This window comes from Antechinus flavipes, chromosome 1, assembly GCF_016432865.1.
Source record: "Antechinus flavipes isolate AdamAnt ecotype Samford, QLD, Australia chromosome 1, AdamAnt_v2, whole genome shotgun sequence".
Lineage (NCBI taxonomy): Eukaryota > Metazoa > Chordata > Mammalia > Dasyuromorphia > Dasyuridae > Antechinus > Antechinus flavipes.
Window position 1 is genome coordinate 482,505,989 of NC_067398.1, and position 21,255 is coordinate 482,527,243.

A 21,255-nucleotide genomic window follows, 5' to 3' on the forward strand; every position below is an offset into this window, starting at 1 on the left:
GGCTAGTTTTTACAGTTTTCTTTATGCTTTCAACACAAGCCATTGTAACCATAGAAAAGTTGCTTATAGTCTCCTGAGCATGCACAAATAATATTTTAGTAGTCTGAAGAAAGGGAGCATTGGAATTGGGATCAGTAGTTTGAAGAAAGGGAGCATGGGATTAGGGATTAGGTTTGACTCTCAGCCCTGTTACTTATTAGGGTAGCTAGCTGGTGTAGTAGATAGAGTTCCAGGCATGGAGTCAGGAAAACTTGAGCCAAAATTTGGCCTCAGATATTTACTAGCTGTGTGATACTGGGAAAGTCACTTAACTCTGTTTGCCTCAGTATCTCATCTGTAAAGTGAACTGGAGCAAAAAATGGCAAACTACTCCAGTATCTTTGCCAAGAAAACTCCAAAGGAAATCACGAAGAGTCAGAAATGATTGATTAACTAAATAACAACATGATTTTGAGCAAGTCATTTCCCTTCTTTCTTGGATCTCAGTTTTGCTCAAATGTAAAAGAAGAGAATTATGTTGGATATGCTCGAAGGTCCTTTTCATCTCTATATCTTGTGACTCTGTGAATTGTCACAGCTACCTTGTGACTAACCACATCTTCAGCTTCCAACTCTCAGGAAACCTAAGCTTTTTTTCTTCACAATCTTGCAGCCTGGAATCAGGAAGACATACCTTAGATCAACAGGCAAGGCAAATCCTCAGGATTCCTCACTTTAGGCAGAGCTTCCTGGAATTGACCTGTGGTACGTTGGTGGATGTCTCATATTTTATTAGGAGGGACAGAGGCAAACTTTTATCTGGACAGTGTGGTCCTGGAACAACATCAAGATGCTGAAATTAGCACAGAAGATATTGGGAAAATATATGGATGCCTTCTCAGTTAGTCCAAAATACAAGGAGCACAGTACTGTCATTTCTTCTTGAAAAGAGAAGTGACTGTCATCCCACTAGCTAAAATCATCTAAAAATATATTAGGGTTAAGGAGCAGGCTAGAGACATTTTATACTGCTTTATAAGCAGATTGCCTAAGTTTTCACTGTGAGCATTTACATCTCAGAAATTGAGAAATGCTCCAAATTGTGGCTTGATTTATCATTTTGTTCATTATCTAGACCCAGGGTCCTCAAACTAGGGCCGCAGGCCAGATGCGGCAGCTGAGGACGTTTATCCCCCTCACCCAGGGTTATGAAGTTTCTTTATTTAAAGGCCCACAAACCAAAATTTTTGTTTTTACTATAGTCCGGCCCTCCAACAGTCTGAGGGACAGTGAACTGGCCCCCTATTTAAAAAGTTTGAGGAAAGTGATGGGGGAAATGGCAATGTGAGGATTAAATTTTAAAGTTCCTTGTTTGTACATGCTTTTATTTTTTAGAAAGCTGGTTATTAAATATGTGCAGTACATCACTATTGTAGTTTTTTATTCAGCACTACAATAAATTAAATCTCTGTTAATTCACCTATCTAGAAAATATCATAGAAAAAAGAGCTCTGGATTGGGACACAGAAAAGAACTGAGTTCAAATCCCACTTCCAATATTTGTTAGTTGTATGAATATGGGTAAGACACAAAGTGTCTCTGAGTCTCTAATTCTTTTTGTGTGAAATAGAAATAACAATATCTTCACTTGTGTCACGTGGTTATTATGAAATTTAAATGAGACCGTGTATGTGAAGTACTTTATAAACTTTAAATGTCAATTATTAATAATGGAAGTACTCTTTTTTTCTCTGTACTTGTATCTCTAGTGCCTAATACATAGTAAGCACTTAACATACACAGAAAGAAATCCCTTATAGATAGATATAAATAGATAGATTGATTGATTGAAAGAAATCCCTCAGAGCTAAGTGTTCATCCATTCCCTTATTAATATACAGATTTGTGGTGGCTCAATGGATAGAGTGCTCTGCCTAGAGTCAGATTTATCTTTCTGAGTTCAAATCGGGCCTCAGGCACTTATTAGCTATGTTTATCATGGACAAGTAACTTAACCCTGTTTGCCTCAGTTTCCTCATCTGTAAAATGAGCTGGAAAAGTGGAGTGGCAAACCACTCCAGTATCTTTGTCAAGAAAACCCCAAATAAAGTCACAAGAAGTCAAACTTGATTAAAAAGACTAAACAACAAAAAGCCTATGCAATGTGTCACTGATTTCTACCCAGCTTTTCCTTGGTACATACCCTGTGCAGGCATAAGCTACTTATTATATAGATAACCAAAAAATCTCCCAGTCTCCTCTCTGCCCTCTATTTTCATAGAAAGGATAATTATCTAATGAAAAGAAACATCAGCAACCTGAGGAGATTACATTACTGATGCTGCCGGTTATATTTGCTATTTTAATTTAAAAACTTTCTTACTGCTTGCCTTATTTCTTTTAGGCTAAGGCTCATGTTTATGAGGCCTTGTGGCTCTGAACTCATGCTAGCTTACATGGTTAGCTTTATATCCAGTTCTTGGAAGCAGTGGGCTGGACTAAATGACCCTTGAGGTGTCTTCCAGCTCAGTAAATCTCTGAGTTTCTAATTAAGCAAATGCTAATTTCTGTGATGTCTGTAGATAAATTAATATGTGTCTTTATAACATAGCTATATTCATAGTCATCTATTGTCTTTAATCAATTATGCTAACAGGATTTTCTCACATGCACCAAGGGCAGTATATAGCCCTAAGCATGATAGCATTAATAGAGAAATGGACTGAGTTTCCGTTATTAACCTTGTTTTCAAGGTTTGTCCCTCAATAGTCACGACTAGAGGCAGAATGTGCTTTTATTTCTTTTTTAAACCAAATCTCATTGCACTTGCTTATAAAGCCTAGGATTCAACAAGAGGAAATGGAAGCTTATTATTTGAAGTGATTAAGAGAGCAACTTCTTTAATACATTAAAAGATCTTTGAGTCCATCCATATGGAAACTCCTTCCATTGCCGCCTTGCCCATATGTGACTTTGTAGACTATCTCCATGAGTCATTGTCCAATTCTTCACTAGGTGGCCCACACTTTGACCATGCAACTTTCTACGAACCTTAACCAAGTTGACCATAAACAGTAGACACATAGTCCGTTATGAGACCCATACTCAAAGTCTTTCCAGCTTCACAGAGCTAGCTTCCATTTATGTATTTAGTGCTTAATGATTTCAGAATGTGACCTCCATATCACTTTGATAGACCTTGCTATATGCAAGCTGTTGGCATGAATAGTTAGCATTTATATAATGCTTTAAGGTTTGCAAAGTGTTTCACATATGCAGTCCCATTCTATCTGTACGTTGACACTATGAGGTAGCAGCTATTATTATACTCATTTTTCAGATGAAGAAATAGAAAATGAGAGAAATAAAGTGATAAAGAGATAAAAGTGGCAAATGTCTGAGGCTGGATTTGAACTCCAAACTGCCTGTCTTCAGGTTTAATATTCTATTATGGCACTTAATTACCCTCTATGAATCTCTATGGCTCCATGCTTGGCAAGAATCGCAGACTATCAGTTCTGTGGTAAAAGAGAGGACCACTTGCACAATAGTGCTTCTAGGTTTGGGTGGAATTACAAAATGCTTTGTTGATTCACAGCAACAGACCACAATGCCCATATCTTTCAGTTATTCCAGTTTCATTGGTATATACAAAGTTGTAACAAGGAAGAGAAAAGTGAGATACTTGTTCTGAGAGTGCAGAGCTGAGGCATGCAAAAACAGATTTAAAATATGCATCTGCTATCCCAAGCACAGAGCACACCATGCCAGTAGGACAGAGGGTGCACAGTTTGATATCTTTCCCTCAGGGGCAAAATGGTGCAAGCTCCATGTATAGATCTGTTCTGAGGCAAAATCAACATCCAAGGAATCATAGAAATCTATAACTTAGGAGTAATCTTGGAGACCATCTAGTCCATGTTATACTAAACAGAAATCTTTTCTACAAAGTTCTCCAGAGGCAATTTTTCAGTCTCCCCTTGATTTGGAACTCACGATCACCAAACAAACCCATTCCATTTTTAGATAGTTCTATTTGTTAGGAGATTTTCCTATCAGCCTAATCTTGTCTCTTTGAAATGTCCACTATTGTTCTTTGTTTTTCCCTCGGATACCAAGTCTGGTTGAAATACAATGACACAGATAGCTTGTCCCCCTTTTGTTTTGTTTTTCAGGATAAAAATCTCTAGTTCTTTAAATCATAGTTTCTAGTCTTTTCACCACCCACCTGGTTCACCTGCCCCTGAATTTTCTTCAGTTTATTTTGTATTTACTAAAATATAGTACCCAGATCTAAGCACAGAATTCCAAATGTAGTCTGATCATCTGGACACCCGGTTCTATTCATATAGTTTAGGTTTCAATCAGCTTTTGGGGAGAAAGGGAATTTCTGTTACATTGTTGATCTTTTTCATGCAACTGCTGTCTAGCCACATCTGTGTCAGTGAATTTTAATAATGACCATGACTTTCAGTTGAACCGAATTGTCATGGTCCATCCACACAGCAATATAGTTAAAACAATCCTTAGGTCTCAGACACTTACAAGACAAGCTGACTCTGCTCCTTCTACCTAAGCATCAAGATTGCAGAATGGCTTGTAGAAATGTGAAAGTTCTCTTATTTTACAGTTTAGTTTCGAGTCTATAGTTTGGATTATCCCCTAAGATTCTGGATCTAAATTCTGAGGCTCATATAACTTAGGGGCAACAGTCCAAAGGAGAAGAACCAAGCTGGTGAGAGAGAGAGCTCATCCCATAAGAGTCTCAGTTGACAGTACTGAGAATGTTAGACTAGAGAGAAGATTTGGAAGAGATACAGAATTATTATTTTCAAATACAAAAAGGATCGATACATGAAAGAGATATTAGATTTATTCTTCTCGGCCTCAGAAAATAGAACAAAGAGTTATAGATGGACGTTGCAAAGAGGTCATTTTAGGTTCAGTTAAATTTCCTAACATCTATCTTAAAGTAGCATGGGCTGTCTTAACAGATAGTGCCAACTCTTCCACTTTCAAAAACCCCCGGCACTGAAGATCTTCAAGCAAAGGCTATATGACCCTTTGAGAGTATGTTTTATTGGGCATTAATTTTCAGGATTATGTTGGACTAAATAGCTTCTAAGGTCTCTTCCAATTCTCATATTCTTTAATTAACTCATCCTTTTGATGTCTAATAACTTTCTTTTCATTTTTTGTTTTAATCTTCTTTGTATTAGTATTTTATTTTTATATTGCCTCATTTTGTATCATCTTCATTTCCAAATATGTTCTTTCTTTTTCCCCTAACTAATAAACCGTTCATATAACAAAGATTTAAAAAAAGAAAAGGAAGAAGCAATTTTATTAAAATCAACCAAGATTTCAATTGGGTTTTAAAGTATATGCAATGTCCAATATATATAACCCCCTACCAAAATGGAGATGTTATTAAATTTCATTTTCTTAGTTCTTCTTTGAAGCTAACTTTGTTATCATAATTACTGTTTTCACTTTTATGCTTTTTTATTCTTTATGTGTACATCATGTAAGTGATTGTGCATAGTGTTTTCCTGATTCTACCTATTTCACTTCATAACATGTCTTCCCTGAGGTCTTCAGATCAATACTTTATTATAGTGCATTAAAATTCAAATATATTTAAATAACACAATATATTTAGGCATTCCACTCCATTCTAATTTAATTAGGCATTATTTTGGTATGTCCAACTGATGAAAATCTACTTTTTTCCACAATTCATTACAACCCCTAAAAGTGTTACTGTAAATACTTTCTGGTATATAGGTACCTAATAATACTTTTGGAAATGTCACAAGAGCCATGTTCTTTAGAAGTCAGGTCATGGAGGGGGAGGCTTTCTAGTGTTATTATTTTCCAGACATTTTGGATAATTTCAGAAGAAATGTTATTTGTAAATGAGGAAGACCTGCTTAATAACTTGATTGTCTTATCATTTGCATAATTCAAATAAAATTGGTGGATCTAAAACTTGTTACCTCCTTCTCCCTTCTCCAATGACTAAAAAATGGGAAGAGAATGAAATCAAAATGACATGATCAACGACTTTAACCAAACTGAGTTGATAATAAGCACCATCATACACTAAAACTGTACAATATCTATATATTAGAGTAAGCATCCTTGAGTATTTTTGGAAGTGACAACCCTGAAATCATAGGATCACAAATAAATAATATTATTTAAAACACAGTGTCTTAAACTTTGTCAACTCATGATCTCTTTTTGCAAGAAGTATTTATATAGAGATATATAAAATAGGTATACAAATCAAATATCTACCAATAATAAATCATAATTTCATGATCCCCATATTCATTATGAGATACTAAATAGGTGACCCTGGATTACCCTTTCTTAACTTCAGTTTTCTAATTTGTAAAATAATAACAATAATCTTGCACTATTCCAAAGGGTTTTTATGAGAAAATTGTAAAACCTGATGAATGAGAGAGACTATTATATTTTCTGAGTTTTCTTTCAGAAGCAAGATTTTATAAATTGTAGAGAATCTATGACATTTACATTCCACCAAATATCTTGAATTGGTTTGGCAAAAACAGTGAAAGCACCATTGCAGGCTAATTGATTCTACAAGAACAATGTAATAACTTAACACAAATTGTTTGGTCTTTACAGAAATTTGACACCCTAATATGGAAGCCAGGGAGGATGCTATAATGAGACGGATCACAGGGACATACAAAGAAACCCAAAGTTTAAAAATATGAAAAGTCAAATCATCAAGGATACGTCTTAGATCTTAGCTTGTGGCTAGCAATGGATGAAAGTTCACCAGAGAAAAGAGGAAAGAGACTAAATAACTTATAAATATGTGGGTAATTGACCAACTTGAAACTGATGATTTGAGGAGAATTGGTATTTCACTGACCTGGACTGAAGCAGACACTTTCTGAGAGTGAATGGAGGAATTCAAGAATTCAATGATATATTAGAAGTGGATGGGGAAAAGATAACTATATCTTAAAAATACCAAAACCTCCCATTTAAGCTTTAGCTAAAGATCATGCCTTACTTGAGTCTGGATTCTTTTGAAAGCTCTCATCCATATCTTAGCAAAGAATAATCCATCTCCTAGCATGATGCAGCAGAGCCCTAGTGTCACTTATATAATAAGTGTAATTGGGTAATTGATTATAAGAGAAGATTGTGGATTATGGAGTTTAGAATGTTTTCTCTAACAGCGTTAGAGTAGGAGAGTAGTTGGGCATTGACTTTGAACTGACTCATCTAAGAGTACAAAAAGGTATTTCAAACTATGCCTGAAGCTAAGGAATAAAGAACAAAATCCTGTTCTGGGTCCTAGGGTTATGCTGGTGGGAAGAGCCCAGCAACTTCCTAGCAAGTTTACACATTAAAGTGCATTTTTATTTAGTGATTAGAAATTGAATTACAGATTGGGTCTATGGACAACACCCAGTGATGAAATTCTTCATATCCTTTTCTGAAATATAGGATTAACTAGGACATGGAAAGGTTAATTTTCCTTTGGACAAAAAGCTAATAGGTGTCAGAGACAGGACTTTGCAGCAAGGTTTTCCTACCTCTGAGGCTAGCTCCCAAACTTTTACTCCACCCATACTACCACATATCCAGCTTAATCAAAGACAATTTTATAGGAGGTATACCTATTTCCACTTTAATTCTCACAGGCCACCCAGTGGCCATTGGATAGCAGTGATTACTGGAAGTAAGGTCAGACTATATTAAGATGCTTTGGCCTGTTTTTTTCCTTCCATTGTGAATTTGATTAATCACAATCATTGTGATTTCAGGAGGTCATCCAAGAAATCCCGTTGGCTGTATTAATATTAGTCTCCAAAAGCCTTCTTCTCCTAGATGGGGCAGGGAAATGAATGCAGAATTACAAAGGATTCACTATAATCAAGAAACAATATGAGGACTTGAAGTCCCTAGTTAAGCCAACATCCTGGTGAGCTATATGTGCACTGGGTACCGGTCCCCTCCTCCAGATGTTGGGGAATCCTATTTGTTGATTAGTTACTGAGAAGATAATAGTTCAGCGTTGTAGCTAATAGTGCTCTCTTTGCCAACAAGACAAAACTGTACAATCTAAGGGGAGCCCTCTTAAACAACATTCTGAAAATTGCTACTGAAAATCGCTGTATTTTATGCCTGCTTTAGATTGCTTGCTTCTGTCCTGTGAGAGAGGTCAGTGTGTTCTACAGCCTTTTACAATTTATAGCAATACAGGTCATTATTGTGCACTTGTACACTTTTCCTTATATTTTCCAGAAATGCAATCCTATCTTCAAATGCTTTAAAAAAATTTAAGTCAAGCATAATGTATGAGTTTTTAATATATTATATGAAATATTGCCTTTGGGCAATCATTAGAAATATAAAAATTTCAAATTTGTTGCTTTCAAAATTAAATAATGTACATGTTAATTAAAGCATTATAGTTTAATTTGTTTATTAAAAGGATTTATAAAATACTATGGGAATTTTGAAATGTATATATACCTACATTTGTAATTTATGCATGTATACATATATAATACATACATATTTATATATATGCATAAATTTACATGTATACATATGTACAGTATGTGATTATATATAATAGATGCATATATTCATAGATAGGTAAATAGATTGATGAGGGACAGAGGAAAAAAGAGAGAAAGAGAAGAGGTAGAAAAAGAGAGGCAGAAAAACAGAGAGAGAGATATGGTCCTTGTAAAATCTTTCTCCCCTTTCAGAGATATAGAATTTAGTATCAATAGTACACATATTACAGGTTTGTAATGGCACTGATAACAGTTCTAAGAGATGGGGCCCTTTATGATCTAGCCACATTAATGATCTGTGCATCATACAGTAGGAGTGTTTTATACACTTCCTTTGGGAGCTTTTGGATTCTTTTAACTACTGTTAGAAAGACAAGGAAATTAATACATATAAAACTGTGCCAAAGTATTCTTACAGGTGTGATTTAAGCCCCCCAAGGAAATTCAAGTTTAGTGAATCAATCAGTCTTTAACTTGACCCATATGTCACTATATTGCTACGAAGATACTCTAAATCTTTGCTGATCTCAATATGACATATTCAGAAATCATAGACTTTTTGGAGTTAGAAGTGAAAACCCCAGAAAACATATAGTTCACTCCCTACCTATAGTTTGAATTCTCTTCAAATATGACTCACAACTTTCATTCAATCAGAAGATTTGCTATTGATGGTAAATTTACTTTCTCTTGGAGTTATTTATATACACATCCAGTTCTAATTGTTAGGAGGTTGTTGTTGTTTTGTTTTTTGACCTCTCAGCCTTGTATTTTTACAAATATTCATGTTATTTAACACTTAAAATTCTTTTTTCTCTATCTAGTATATCTTATTTTCAATAAAGAAACTTAATGTTATATTAATAGAATTTAGGTTTTCATTTTTCACATTCATTTGCTTACTTACAGCAGCTCACTTTCAAAAAAAATCAAAATAATTTATATCAAAAAAGTTATATGCATAACTTAGTTCCTTTTCTCTTCTTTTTTTCCAGCTAAGTAACACTTAAGATTTCTCCAAATTCAGAGCCTCTCCTTTTTTGAAAAGTATATTTATATTCCTCAGAATTTAAAAAGTATACAAAAATATTGTGAAATATAAAATTGTACTCTACAATAATAACAATATAAGAAAAGGGGGGCATGTAACAGAGGGAAGACAGAGGATAAGGAAACAAGAGGAAAGAAATTAAGCAGAACTGAGGGCAAGAGAGGCAAAGAGTGGGGAAATGATCATATGTATGTTAACATCATTAAACTTGTGAGTAATAATAGAAAAAAATTACACCACAAAAATAAGGGGGCAAAATAGAATGTAAATATGGGAAAGAGATCAAAAACTGTAGTCCAAATGGAGCAAAAGCTTTTGTATATCTTGGTACATTGGAGGTGGTGAACAAGCAAATGTACAATCTCATGATTATGAAATTTAATTCAAACAACCCAATAGCCATAGAAAAGCCTAATACTATAAGAGAAAGCATCAGTGTACAAACAGTGTAATTACAAAAACCATGGAAAACTAGTTTCACCCAAGAAAAAATATCTAAGTCAAGGAAGCATTGTCTTGCTCTTGAAAAGTTATAAAATATAATAACTACTTTTCAATGATAATTGAAGTCAGAAGACGTAACTCTTATTGCAAAATGTATACCTCCCCTCAGCTTCTGTTTGGAAAGTATATAAATGTTTTTGATGTATATAAAAACAAGGCATATCTCCACATTTGCTTCAAAGCATTAAAAAAAAACAAACCCAGCAATTGTTAAAAATCATCAATTGAATTATATTGTCAGATGAGAAAGTGTTTTCACGATGGAACCAAGAATGCTAGAAACATTGGATTGTTCTAATGCCCTATCTTCCAATAAATTCAAACCTCAAAATACTTTCACATCTATTGACTTGTTTCTCACAAGACAGGCTTTGTAAACTGTTGTGTTGTTCCCTCCCTTCTTGGCAGAAGTGGGGGACTACAGGTACAGAATGGTGACTACACAAGACTTGGTGGACATTAGTTTAGCTGAACCCTTTTCTTCTCCTCTTCCCCGCCTTCTTTATTCTGAATAAACAGAGCTGGCTCTCTGCATGGAGGTGAAGGAATACTGAGAAACAGGATTTTTTTTTTCTTCTTCCACTCTCTAAAACTTAACCTTGGCACAAACTACTTAGGAAATACCCAAATGCCTTTTGGAGATGCTTAATACTACTTATTCATTCTCACAATAACCCTAGTAGGCATTGTTATTTCCATTTCATGGATGGGAAAAATGAGTCTTAGAAAATCCTAGTAACATATCCTAGATCATCAAATAGTCACAGAGCCTGACACATAGAAAGTTTTAATAAATATTCTATTCATTAAATTATCTGACTATCTCTTTATGACCAGGAGTTGCATGAGAACTTCCTCATGACCAGCTCGAGACTTTAAATTTTTCTCCTTCTTATTTGTGGATCTGAAAGTCACTTTTCAAAATGTCCTTGTTTAAAGTTAGAAAGGTATTGCTGGGCAGTTGGACCCAATATTAAAGATTTTGCTATGAGTTTTTCTTAGTTGCATCCTCATAATCTTTGGCAATATATCCCACAGAACTTCACAGGAGACATCATATTTCAAAAGTGGTAAGTTTCTGCTCAGCCATTTTTGAACATTCCTGGCATAAGGCCCAGTGATATGGAACAGAGAAAATTCTAAAGATGAAAGTCACTGACAGTGAACAGAATAGACTTATCTAGTGACAAACTTACCACACACCAATTTGTACTTTGGAAAATGCAATCTATAGTTAAATAGCTATTCTAAAACTGAGGGCTAATTCACTAGCTTTAGAAAAAGAAGAAAAAAGAAGTCATAAACTAGAAAAACACAGGTGAATCCTGTAGCTTCATTTCTGGAGAGTTTAATTATTGTTTCTAAAACCTATCTTGGCACCAACATCAAAGTCCCAAGAACTCCAAAAAAGTTTGAACAGTACTTAAACTGGTACAATAAATTATCATTTTCAAAATTATGAATTTTTCATTTACCTGTATTTTCATATATTTAAAATTTGCTGAAGAAGATCTTTTATTTTTGTTAATCTTGCTGTCCAGAACAATGAATGACATTTGCCAATTAACTTGATTGCAATGTCAAGCACTGTACCTGTTTATGGAACAAATCCTTGGTCAACATATTCCTTTTCATGCTAAAATTGCACACTAATACACAACCAATCAAATATAGTCATGCAATATACTCCAGGCTACACTGGAAGGATGAAAAAAAGTATAAGATATTATTTGACTCGCCAAAAATTAACAACGTAGTTGGCAACATAAAATATATTCATGTAAAAAGATAATTAACAATGTAAGACAAGAAATATGAAGTGCCAAATGAATGGTATAGACAATAAATGCCATACAGTTTCCAAAAAAGGAGATGATAGCAATCCAGGGTGGTCAGGCAAGTGTCCTTAAGGACAAAGGTTTAGAGGTGGACAGGTAGAAATTTAACAAGGAAAGAGGACAGGGAAGGTCTCTGGGAGAGTGACAGGAATATGCTAGTAAATGTTTTAACAACTGATTTCCCAAAATATAGATACTCAGGATATACCTTTAAATTTGATACACATCATTAACATTTTGTGAATCTTTTTCTTAAGCTTAGACAATTAACAAAATAATAATTCATGCCCTGATTTTATTATTTGTTGATTTTTGGGATGCAAATACTCACATTAAAAATTTAACAATGAACTTTGAAGCCAGTTTGAGCTGTCTCCAGCACAACCCTGGAAGAGGAAGATATGAGCAGTGATATGGAAGAGGAAAGTTTTGCTTATGAAATTGGAGCCAAATTGTAAAGAAATATGTTGGTTAAAAACTTTGAACAAGTGGAATATAAGTTCTTTGAGTTCATGGACTGTTACATTTTTTGTCTTTGTGTGCTTTATAACACAGTGATATACATATGTCTGTACAATTGACTTGAAGGATCATTTTAATTTAGCTGGAAAATTGAAAGGGGATGGGGGAAGATATAAATTATTTTCAGGAATATAAAGAATTGTCAAAGGGAAAAATATTAATATTTATTTTCCTTGGCTCCAGAAGATAAAAAGAGAAATAATGAATAAGCATTGAACAGAGGTAAATTCAGACTTTATTTTTAAAAAAAATTTATTAACCATTAATAGCATCTAAAAATGTGATGTAATGCCTTAAAGAGATAATGGGTTCCTCACCATTTAAAGTCTTTCTTCAAAGGCTAGATGACAATTTGAAAGTTGTGTGGTAGAGATGGTTTGTTTTGGGGTATAGGTTGGACTAGATTGCCATTGAGGGTTCTTCCAACATTGAAATTCAGTGATTCTGGAATCCTCAAGGCCAGTGGTCTGCAAACTTTTTTTGTCATTGATCACTCTGCTGTCATAACTTCATGACATTTCTGAATATGAATATGACTTGCTAGATAGAAGTCACAGCAAATAATAACAGCTGGCATTAATATATTGCTTTAAGCTTTACAATGTACTTTGCATACATTATTTGATTGGCTAAGTGTGAATTCTAAAGATTTTGAAGAAATCACTTAATCCTTATTTGCCTCAGTGTCTCCATATATAATATGAAGCAATTGCTACTTCCATTTTTTGGAGAGGACATAGTATAGTGGAAAAAATACTGGACATGGATTTAGACACAAACGGTTCAAATCCAACTTCTAATGCACTTTATTTGTGTGACTTTTGGTCACTTAGCCTCTTTGAATTTTAATTTGTTCGTCTTTAAAATGTAGATTAGTTGGCCTCTGAAGTTCCTTCCAGTTCTCAGTATGTCATGCTTTAATTTGTCTGAAAATGACAGCATTGTGAAGATTCATGAATTCTTCTGAATTGTTTTTTATGTGTGATGCTTCAATATTTCAAAATATATTTATGTACATTTCATATATATATTATATATATATATGTATATACATATAATTCTCTGTGTGTATGTGTAATGGATATACATGTATAATAGATATCCATATGTAAATATGGACAGAGGTAAAGAAAAAGACAGGGAAAGACACAGAGAGAGTGAGCATTTGGTTGCCAATCTTCAATGATGAAGTTATGTGATAATGAAGTGATAATGACTCATAGAGAAAGAATACAGAATGGATCTTGTCTATCTCACATACATATCCCCATGTCCCCACTCATTGTTTTTACCTGATGATCACTCCTTATGCTTCAAAACCCTTAGAAGCTTTTCCTGGTACTTTTCTGTTGTTGTTGTTGTTGGATAAACTTACTCTATGCTTTTTGTATTAATTATCTATTGTTGTATTGTCCCCACCTACTATGAGGGCAAGGACTGTAACTTACCCAGATATTGTAGCTCCTCTGGTGTCTATCACATTGATCTGCATAGAGTAGGCACTGAAAAAATATTTGTTTAATTAATTTTTTGAATATGAAAAATCATTTTTAAAATTTAGAGAAAATTCAAATTCTAGATTTTCAAGATGTCAATGAAAACTATAAAGTTTCTCTGAAAGTCAACTTGTTTGACAGCAAGATATTTTTAGAACTATTCTGAACATGATTTATAATATAAGTGATCATCTATACTCCTTCTACCAATAAATTTGCGTCCTGGCTCTCTTCCAATCACACTACCATGAAATGTAGACTGATAGTGGTTGATCAGTGCAAATGATAGTCATGGAAGAGATACTTTTGATGTAAAGGAAATTATAGATAGCCTTAATGAATGATTATTTTGAGAACTGTTTCATGTTAAGCAGAGTTTGTCACTATAGAAATAAGCAAAACAAACAAACAAAAAAAAAGAAATAAACAAAAAAAACCCACCCTTTTCTTTCTAATCATAAAATATGGGAAGTTCAATCTGCTGAGTGTAGTTCCTAACTATTCCCATCCTGCCATTTTACAAATGGTAGACAGAGGTACAAGCTGTTGCTCTTTGCTCAGCAGGGTAGAGCAAATACACAGATGCATTTTCTGTGTGCTGAATAATGAAACAGCATAAAATTCAAATACTTATGACTATCTTTGCATCTGGAATATCATTACTACTATTTTGCTTTGTTTCTTAAGGACATTTATAAAAATTGGAAGGGAAGTTAGAGGTCATATAGTCTCTAATCTCAATTTATAGATAAGGAAAGTAAGGCTGAAAAGATTAAGTGATTTGTCCATCGTCACAAATGTCAGTATTTGAAAATGACAATATAGTCAGTATTTGGAACCAATTACTCTGGCTTCATATCCAATGCAGTATAATATAGGAATTGCATAGATATTTTTGGTCATTTGTTAGTTCTGAAATAAATTATGTCATGTCAAAGAGAAGAACCAATAAAAAAATACAGAGCAGATCTTATTTACATGATGCACATGAATAGCCTTCAAATTCAAATGTTTATTTGAAAATTCCCAAATTTTGTATGTTAGATAATGGTGATTATTTCTTCTCTAAGATATGAAATCTAAGCAGGAAAAGTCATAGTAAATGAAGGCCACAGAAATAATGTGACTTACCTGATTATATTTTTCTCACTACCATTCATGCACCAATCATTATAATGTGTAGCTTAGTTAGGAAAAACAAAATTCACATGTGACTCTTGATATTTGGAAGTTGTCAATTTTCCTGACCATGATATCATTTCCCACTGATGCTGAATGAACATCTCAAAGTAAATTTGAGGCCACCAAATATGCTATTCCTCCTTTATGAGGATATATGAAGATGGCACATAGGTGTTTTTTTTTAAGGTATTAGAAATTTACCTTGGATAAGTTAATTGCTTTCTTGATAGTCTATAAAAACTCAATATCAAAATTCAGCAACAAATTTATTTTGCCTTTTTCATGAACACTTTGTATGCAGGATTATATTAATTGTTAATGGAGTTTAACTGAAATGAAGCTTTCTTGTAACCTTTCTAACATTTAAAGAAATTATGACAACTGAGAATGAAAAACCCCAAGCAGATAGCAGAAGAGTTAACTTTGTAACTTCTTTGATAGTCATTTCTTTTCTATAAATTTTATCTCTTCTAGCTCTAAATCTAGGATTCTAAATGTCCAGTTAAAGTTTGATTATATAAGTAATAAAATTAGATGGTATTGAAGTGAAGATTTGAGAAAAATCAAGAAAAAAGATATCTATTCTTAAAGAAGGGAGATATTTGATAAACATGATGAAGCTTCTATGAAGGATAAATATATCTTTATCCATTTACTTGAAAGTAAAGAACTAAAATAAGAGTTGCTTTCCATCTTTTTAGGTTGGGAATTTCCAGGCTTTGAAATTTCAGTATTTTATTGTTTTTTGCTTCCTCAGGTTTTTTCCCCTCCTTCTGCAAATTAAAGAGTAAGGTAAGATGACAGGTTTTCAGACATACTCCTAATATGGATTATAATGACAAATACATTCATTATCAGACCAGGTATAAGTTGGAATAAGCCATGTTCCCAAATTTATCAGGAACCAAAACTTTATTTAACTGATGCCCAGTCTTCTTTCATCTGTATTTCATTCAAGGGCATGCCTTCCCTTTCCTTTTTCTCCCTTGACAACAGACGTACAGGGCTATAAATGCAAGGGTGCAATACATCATGAGATAAAGTCTGGAGAACATGTCCTCTACTAAAATGCACCTTAGTCCATAGCAGAACCAAAGTGACAGAAACCTCCCGGTTTTAGTTGTCAATGCTTGGAGTCAAAACTCTAAGCTGGCCATGGCTCCCTTTCCAGTCAGATGTGCCCAGAAGTTGAAAGGTTATGCTGGTGGAACAGCAGCTGCTTTTCCTGTGGTTTGATTCTCACTCCTACAAAGCAAAGAAAGATTCTCAGACTGAAAGACAAATCTGACAATATGCTAATCTTCCAATAAAAAAAAAAAATGTGACTTCTGAACCCTTATCTGTTGAAGAGCTGACAGTGAAGTTCAGAGACGGTTGTCTAACCAGACAAAACGATAGAGAAAATATGCCTTCAAACAAGATCATAAATCTTGAATAGTGCAGGGGAGCAAATGTAAAGGGAAGGGCTTCTCACTTATGCCAGCCCTATTCTCACCCACCCCTGTTTCACATAGTAGCCACCCACCTCTAAAGCCAGGATCAGTGTGATCTATACTAGACCCAACCTATAAATACAAAAACGGTATAAAGTAATATTATATCATATGTGGAGATCAGACATTGTTTCCATCTCATGGGGGGAAGGGAAAGAACAGAAAGCAAATGGAGTGAAATCTGAAAACAACAGCATGTACAATATACACACACAAAAAGTTTGCATATTGCACAGAAGATCATAAATCTATGCATGAGAAAGATGTAGTGGAAATTTTGGGGGGGATTAGAGTTTATTTTTGTCATCTCTGTGAGACAGCTACTCATTCATCCAGATCACAGCTAAGAAAAAAGCTGGTCACAGAAATTAGCAGTTTCAGCTCAGCAGCAAAGTCGCCAGCCTGTGAAGGCAGAGAGAAATTGACTAATTAGCAATGCGCACTAAAACTTGACGGTTCTTTATAGAGAGAGAGAAGAGAGAGGGAGAGAGAGAGGGAGAGGGAGGGGGGGGCCTCGCTTTTTCCCCTTCTTTCTTCCAAAGATGTTTGAAATCGCAGTCATTTACGCTCGACAATTTTTACAATAGCCTTGAGCCATAATTTTGCGAGTCTCTCCAGCATCCATCCCCCTGTATGGTCTCTCTCCACTGGCCATGCACGACCGTTTCTCTCCCCAACCGTGGATTTCCTATTACTCTCGTTACGACTCACTGAGCCCCAGGCCCAAGGATAATGATGTGTTGTTTCTTGGTAGCATAATTTGTCACACGTACATTTTTTCTTCTTCTTCTCTTGCAGAAAGCTCTGCTCCCTCTCTCTCTCTCCCTCTCTCCTCTCTCTCTTCCTCTCTCCCCCTCTCTTTCTCTCTTTTCTCCCTCTCCTACATTTTCTTGCTGTTGCTAATTCATGGTGATCAAATGATGTACGACAAAATAAATTGTAAAGAGTGACTGCCTGGAGTTGGGAACCAGAAGGTGTTTTTCCCCCTCCCAAGGAGCGAGGAAACCTTTAAAAAGGAAGGACAATTGATTTTTGGGGGGGAGCTGAAGTGAGCCTTTACTTTAGCAGCTGATTGAGACCAGGTAAGTTTCTGGCCTTCTGTATACCATATATGTGTTTTGTTTTGTCTTTTGGATTGTTTGCTAAGGGTGCAATAAGGGAGTCTTTCAGAAGGGTCGTGGGGTACTTGTGTGACAAATGCCTTGAAAGAATAAACTCCCATGGCAAGAACTGGGCAGACCAGGGAGAGGCAGGGGAGGGAGAAAGAGAAGGAAGAAGGGGGGACAGGAAAAGGTGGGGGGGGGGAAGAGACAGGGGAGGCGGGGAGAGGGGGGAAGGAATTGACCGGGTCCACTTAAAGGGAGAGACTCAGTGAGATGTTCCAGGAAAGACAGAGCAGGGGTGGGGGAGGGGGAAGTAAAGGGGGAGTGTAAAAAGGAGGTTGGGGTCCACCTGGAACTAGGCATTAAAAGTGGCTCGGAGAATTACCAGTCTCTAGTCAAAAGGAAGGAGCTCAAGTGCCGGTGCCAGGACAGAGTGATCTGCAATGGAAGGAGCAGGTCTCTGTGGGATCCCTCTGACGGGGAGCGGCAGTGGCGGCGGTGGCGGCGGCGGCGGCGGCGGCGGCGGCGGCGGCAGCGGCGGCGGCGGCAGCAGCAGCAGCAACAGCAGTAGCAGCAGCGCTCTTTGGAGCGGGATGTGGGCACAGAGGGTCTTTTTCTCCTCAGCCCTGGAAGGTGCAATTACAGATTAAGAAAGAGGGCGTATTGATTGTTCTTTGGTCTCCCTCCTCCCCCGTCCGCTCCTGCATCTGACCCTCTACCTTTGTAAGACCAAAGAAGCGGACGCATCTGACTTTTTTTCTTTTTAACAGAGTAGTTGAAGGCTAAGGAAGGTGGGCTAGACCACAGGGCGCCTGAGTATGGGTTCATGTGGGGTTGTTGAGAGGGGAAACTGGGAGAAGCTGCCGGCTGCCAGTGAAAAATCATAGGATAGGGCAGAAGGGCACAGCAGTCCCCCACCTGCTTTCCCTTCCCCCCTACTTCCCTCCTTCCCTCTCCCCCCCCCCCCAGCTAGCTAGCTTCCAACTTGAACTTCATGTAGTTACCAGAGTTAAAGTGACAGCGCCTTCTGCCCAAGCGAAAGAAACGCCAGGACAAGGGACCCTCCCCCTAACCTAAAGCAGCCCAGGTGCTAACTCTGATCCAAGTGGAGAGCGCTAAACTTCAAGGCTTGGAAATTCTAGGGGGCGGGAGGTAACCTCCGCCAGGTTTCAGAGCATCTTTGCAAGATTAGCAAAACTGAGTGGCGGAAGGAACAGCCAACAGTTTGAGAACCAGGGGAGCGGGCAGGGCCAGGGTGGGGGAAATGAGCTCGAATTGATAAGGACAGCTCCCCGCCTCTCGGGAGTGCACTGAGCTAGTCACCACCGCGCTCCACTGCACTTTTCCAGGAGAAGAAAAGGCTTTATTTCCTCCATCAGATTGCTATTAGCATAGTCCTTCCTAGGGGCACCACGAATAATCGAAGGTTCCCCCAGATCTGATTTGATTTTTCAAAGGCCAAGAGTCTCCCACTTTACGGGCTGCTCCCGTCCCGAACTGCCCCAGCATAGCTTCCCTCTCCTTACCCCTCCAACAAACAGAACTACGAGGAGCCCAGCAGAGGAGGGGACGCACAAATTGGACTGGAACCTGCCACAGTCACCTCTTTCCTAGAGCACCCCCAGCCCGGTCCTTCCTGGGGCTCTTCCTTTCCTCCGGTTCTGGGCATGGACAAGAGCCCACGAGTTTACTCGGCCTTAACAGCCCCATGCACCACTTTGCCGTCGCTGCCGCCGCTGTTGCTGCCTAGCGCAGAGTCAGGGTTCTTTTAGGAAAGTGAGGTTGGGTTGTGTGAGTGGGGGGTTGGGTGGGGGAAGTCGCTGGGAGAAGAGCGGGGACCCAAATCTGGTTGGCTTCAAGAAATAAAGCCCGTTCTATTACTACTCACGAAGACCAGTACCCTCTGAATCATCCTCCATATACCAGTGACAAGAGGGAGTGCTGCACCAGGGGGCAAACTGTGTATTTATTATTGTTCCTCACCCTCCCCCTCCCCTCCACACCCTTCCCCACCCCAACCACACCCCACCCCCTCCACCACCTTATTCCCCCCATTACTCCCCCTCCCCCTCCCCCACCCCTGTTTGCCAGGTTGGAGGAGGGTTTAAAGCCAGGTGCGCTGAGGCAGCTCGCCATGTCCAGATCCGGGGACAGGACCTCCACCTTCGACCCCAGCCACAGCGACAACTTGCTGCACGGCCTCAACCTGCTGTGGAGGAAGCAGCTGTTTTGCGACGTGACCCTCACGGCCCAGGGCCAGCAGTTTCACTGCCACAAGGCCGTTCTGGCCTCCTGCTCGCAGTACTTCCGATCTCTTTTTTCCAGTCACCCCCCTCTCGGGGGAGGGGTCGGTGGCCAGGACGGCCTGGGGGCCCCCAAGGACCCACAGCAGCAGCAGCAGCAGCAGCAACAGCAGCAGCAGCAGCAGCAACAGCAGCAGCAGCAACAGCAGCAGGAGGAGCCGGGTACTCCTTCCTCCTCCCCCGACGACAAGCTGCTGGCCAGCCCACGGGCCATCAACAATCTGGTCCTGCAAGGCTGTTCGTCCATCGGGCTACGCCTGGTGTTGGAGTACCTGTACACTGCCAATGTGACCCTCTCTCTGGACACGGTGGAGGAGGTGCTTTCGGTCAGCAAAATCCTGCACATTCCCCAGGTCACCAAGCTGTGCGTGCAGTTCCTCAACGACCAGATCTCGGTCCAGAACTACAAGCAGGTGTGCAAGATCGCCGCGCTGCACGGCCTGGAGGAGACCAAGAAGCTGGCCAACAAGTACCTGGTGGAGGACGTGCTACTGCTCAACTTTGAGGAGATGCGCGCCCTGCTGGACTCGCTGCCGCCCCCCGTGGAGTCGGAGCTGGCGCTCTTCCAGATGTCCGTGCTTTGGCTGGAGCACGACCGGGAGACCCGCATGCAGTACGCGCCCGACCTCATGAAGCGCCTCCGCTTCGCCCTCATCCCAGCCCCAGAGCTGGTAGAGCGGGTCCAGTCAGTGGATTTCATGCGCACCGACCCGGTCTGCCAGAAGCTGCTTCTGGACGCCATGAACTACCACCTGATGCCCTTCAGGCAGCATTGCAGGCAGAGCCTGGCCAGCAGGTAAGAGACAACAAAGAGGAAGGGAGGTGGGGGAGGAGGGAGGCTGAGAGAACCCTGGAAAGAGGGGAGGGGGGCCTGTGAGGAGGGAAAGGGGTGGGGTGGGGGTGATTCGTGGATAAGCTTAAAATGCAAACAAACAATTAAGACATTTCTTCTGAAAGTTAATTTCAGTATCCCCGAAGGGTCAATAGAGAGCTGGAGCCCAGTATAACCTAAATTCCCATTTCCTAATAAAATTAGGCATGGTGGGCTCATAGGCTGACTATGGCATAGGCAGATGTGTGGGGGTGCTGGGGCTGGGGCAGTTAAAAATGATGCATGTGCAAAGCTCCTTGGTAGCCCCTAGAGTTAGCACCCCCTCCAAGTCCAATTATAAGCTGCCTGCTTCCTCGAGGGAAGGGCTTCAGTA

The 21,255-nt window shown here is 38.4% G+C and overlaps 2 protein-coding genes across 11 annotated transcripts in view; one reads left to right on the top strand and one right to left on the bottom strand.

Moving 5' to 3' along the window:
* The window catches only part of KLHL14 (kelch like family member 14), a 168,093-nt gene that overhangs the window by 19,436 nt on the left and 127,402 nt on the right, over window positions 1-21,255 (top strand). The window contains exons 3-5 of the mRNA XM_051970272.1: window positions 15,909-15,943; window positions 17,443-17,726; window positions 19,839-20,846. Of these exons, the coding sequence (XP_051826232.1) occupies window positions 19,882-20,846 (965 nt within the window). The 5' untranslated portion in view covers window positions 15,909-15,943; window positions 17,443-17,726; window positions 19,839-19,881. The remainder of the gene's footprint in view (window positions 1-15,908; window positions 15,944-17,442; window positions 17,727-19,838; window positions 20,847-21,255) is intronic.
* LOC127543907 (cyclic AMP-dependent transcription factor ATF-5-like) lies at window positions 706-19,866 on the bottom strand. 10 transcript variants are annotated; one of them, XR_007949335.1, is made up of 5 exons: window positions 18,752-19,866; window positions 18,133-18,373; window positions 16,226-17,046; window positions 13,922-13,975; window positions 706-813 (listed from the first exon to the last, which is right to left on the bottom strand). XR_007949335.1 is itself a non-coding variant. In XM_051970275.1 (3 exons), exons 1-2 carry the CDS (start codon window positions 19,455-19,457, stop codon window positions 18,139-18,141), a joined length of 342 nt encoding a protein of 113 aa, XP_051826235.1. In that variant the 5' UTR covers window positions 19,458-19,866; the 3' UTR covers window positions 15,401-16,396; window positions 18,133-18,138. The 10 variants fall into 10 exon arrangements, 4 of the variants coding, with proteins under 4 accessions (XP_051826235.1, XP_051826236.1, XP_051826233.1 ...); XR_007949336.1 differs by lacking the exon at window positions 706-813 and adding an exon at window positions 6,356-7,856; XR_007949331.1 differs by lacking the exons at window positions 706-813; window positions 18,752-19,866 and adding an exon at window positions 18,467-18,695 and having other exon boundaries at window positions 13,575-13,975; window positions 16,226-16,396.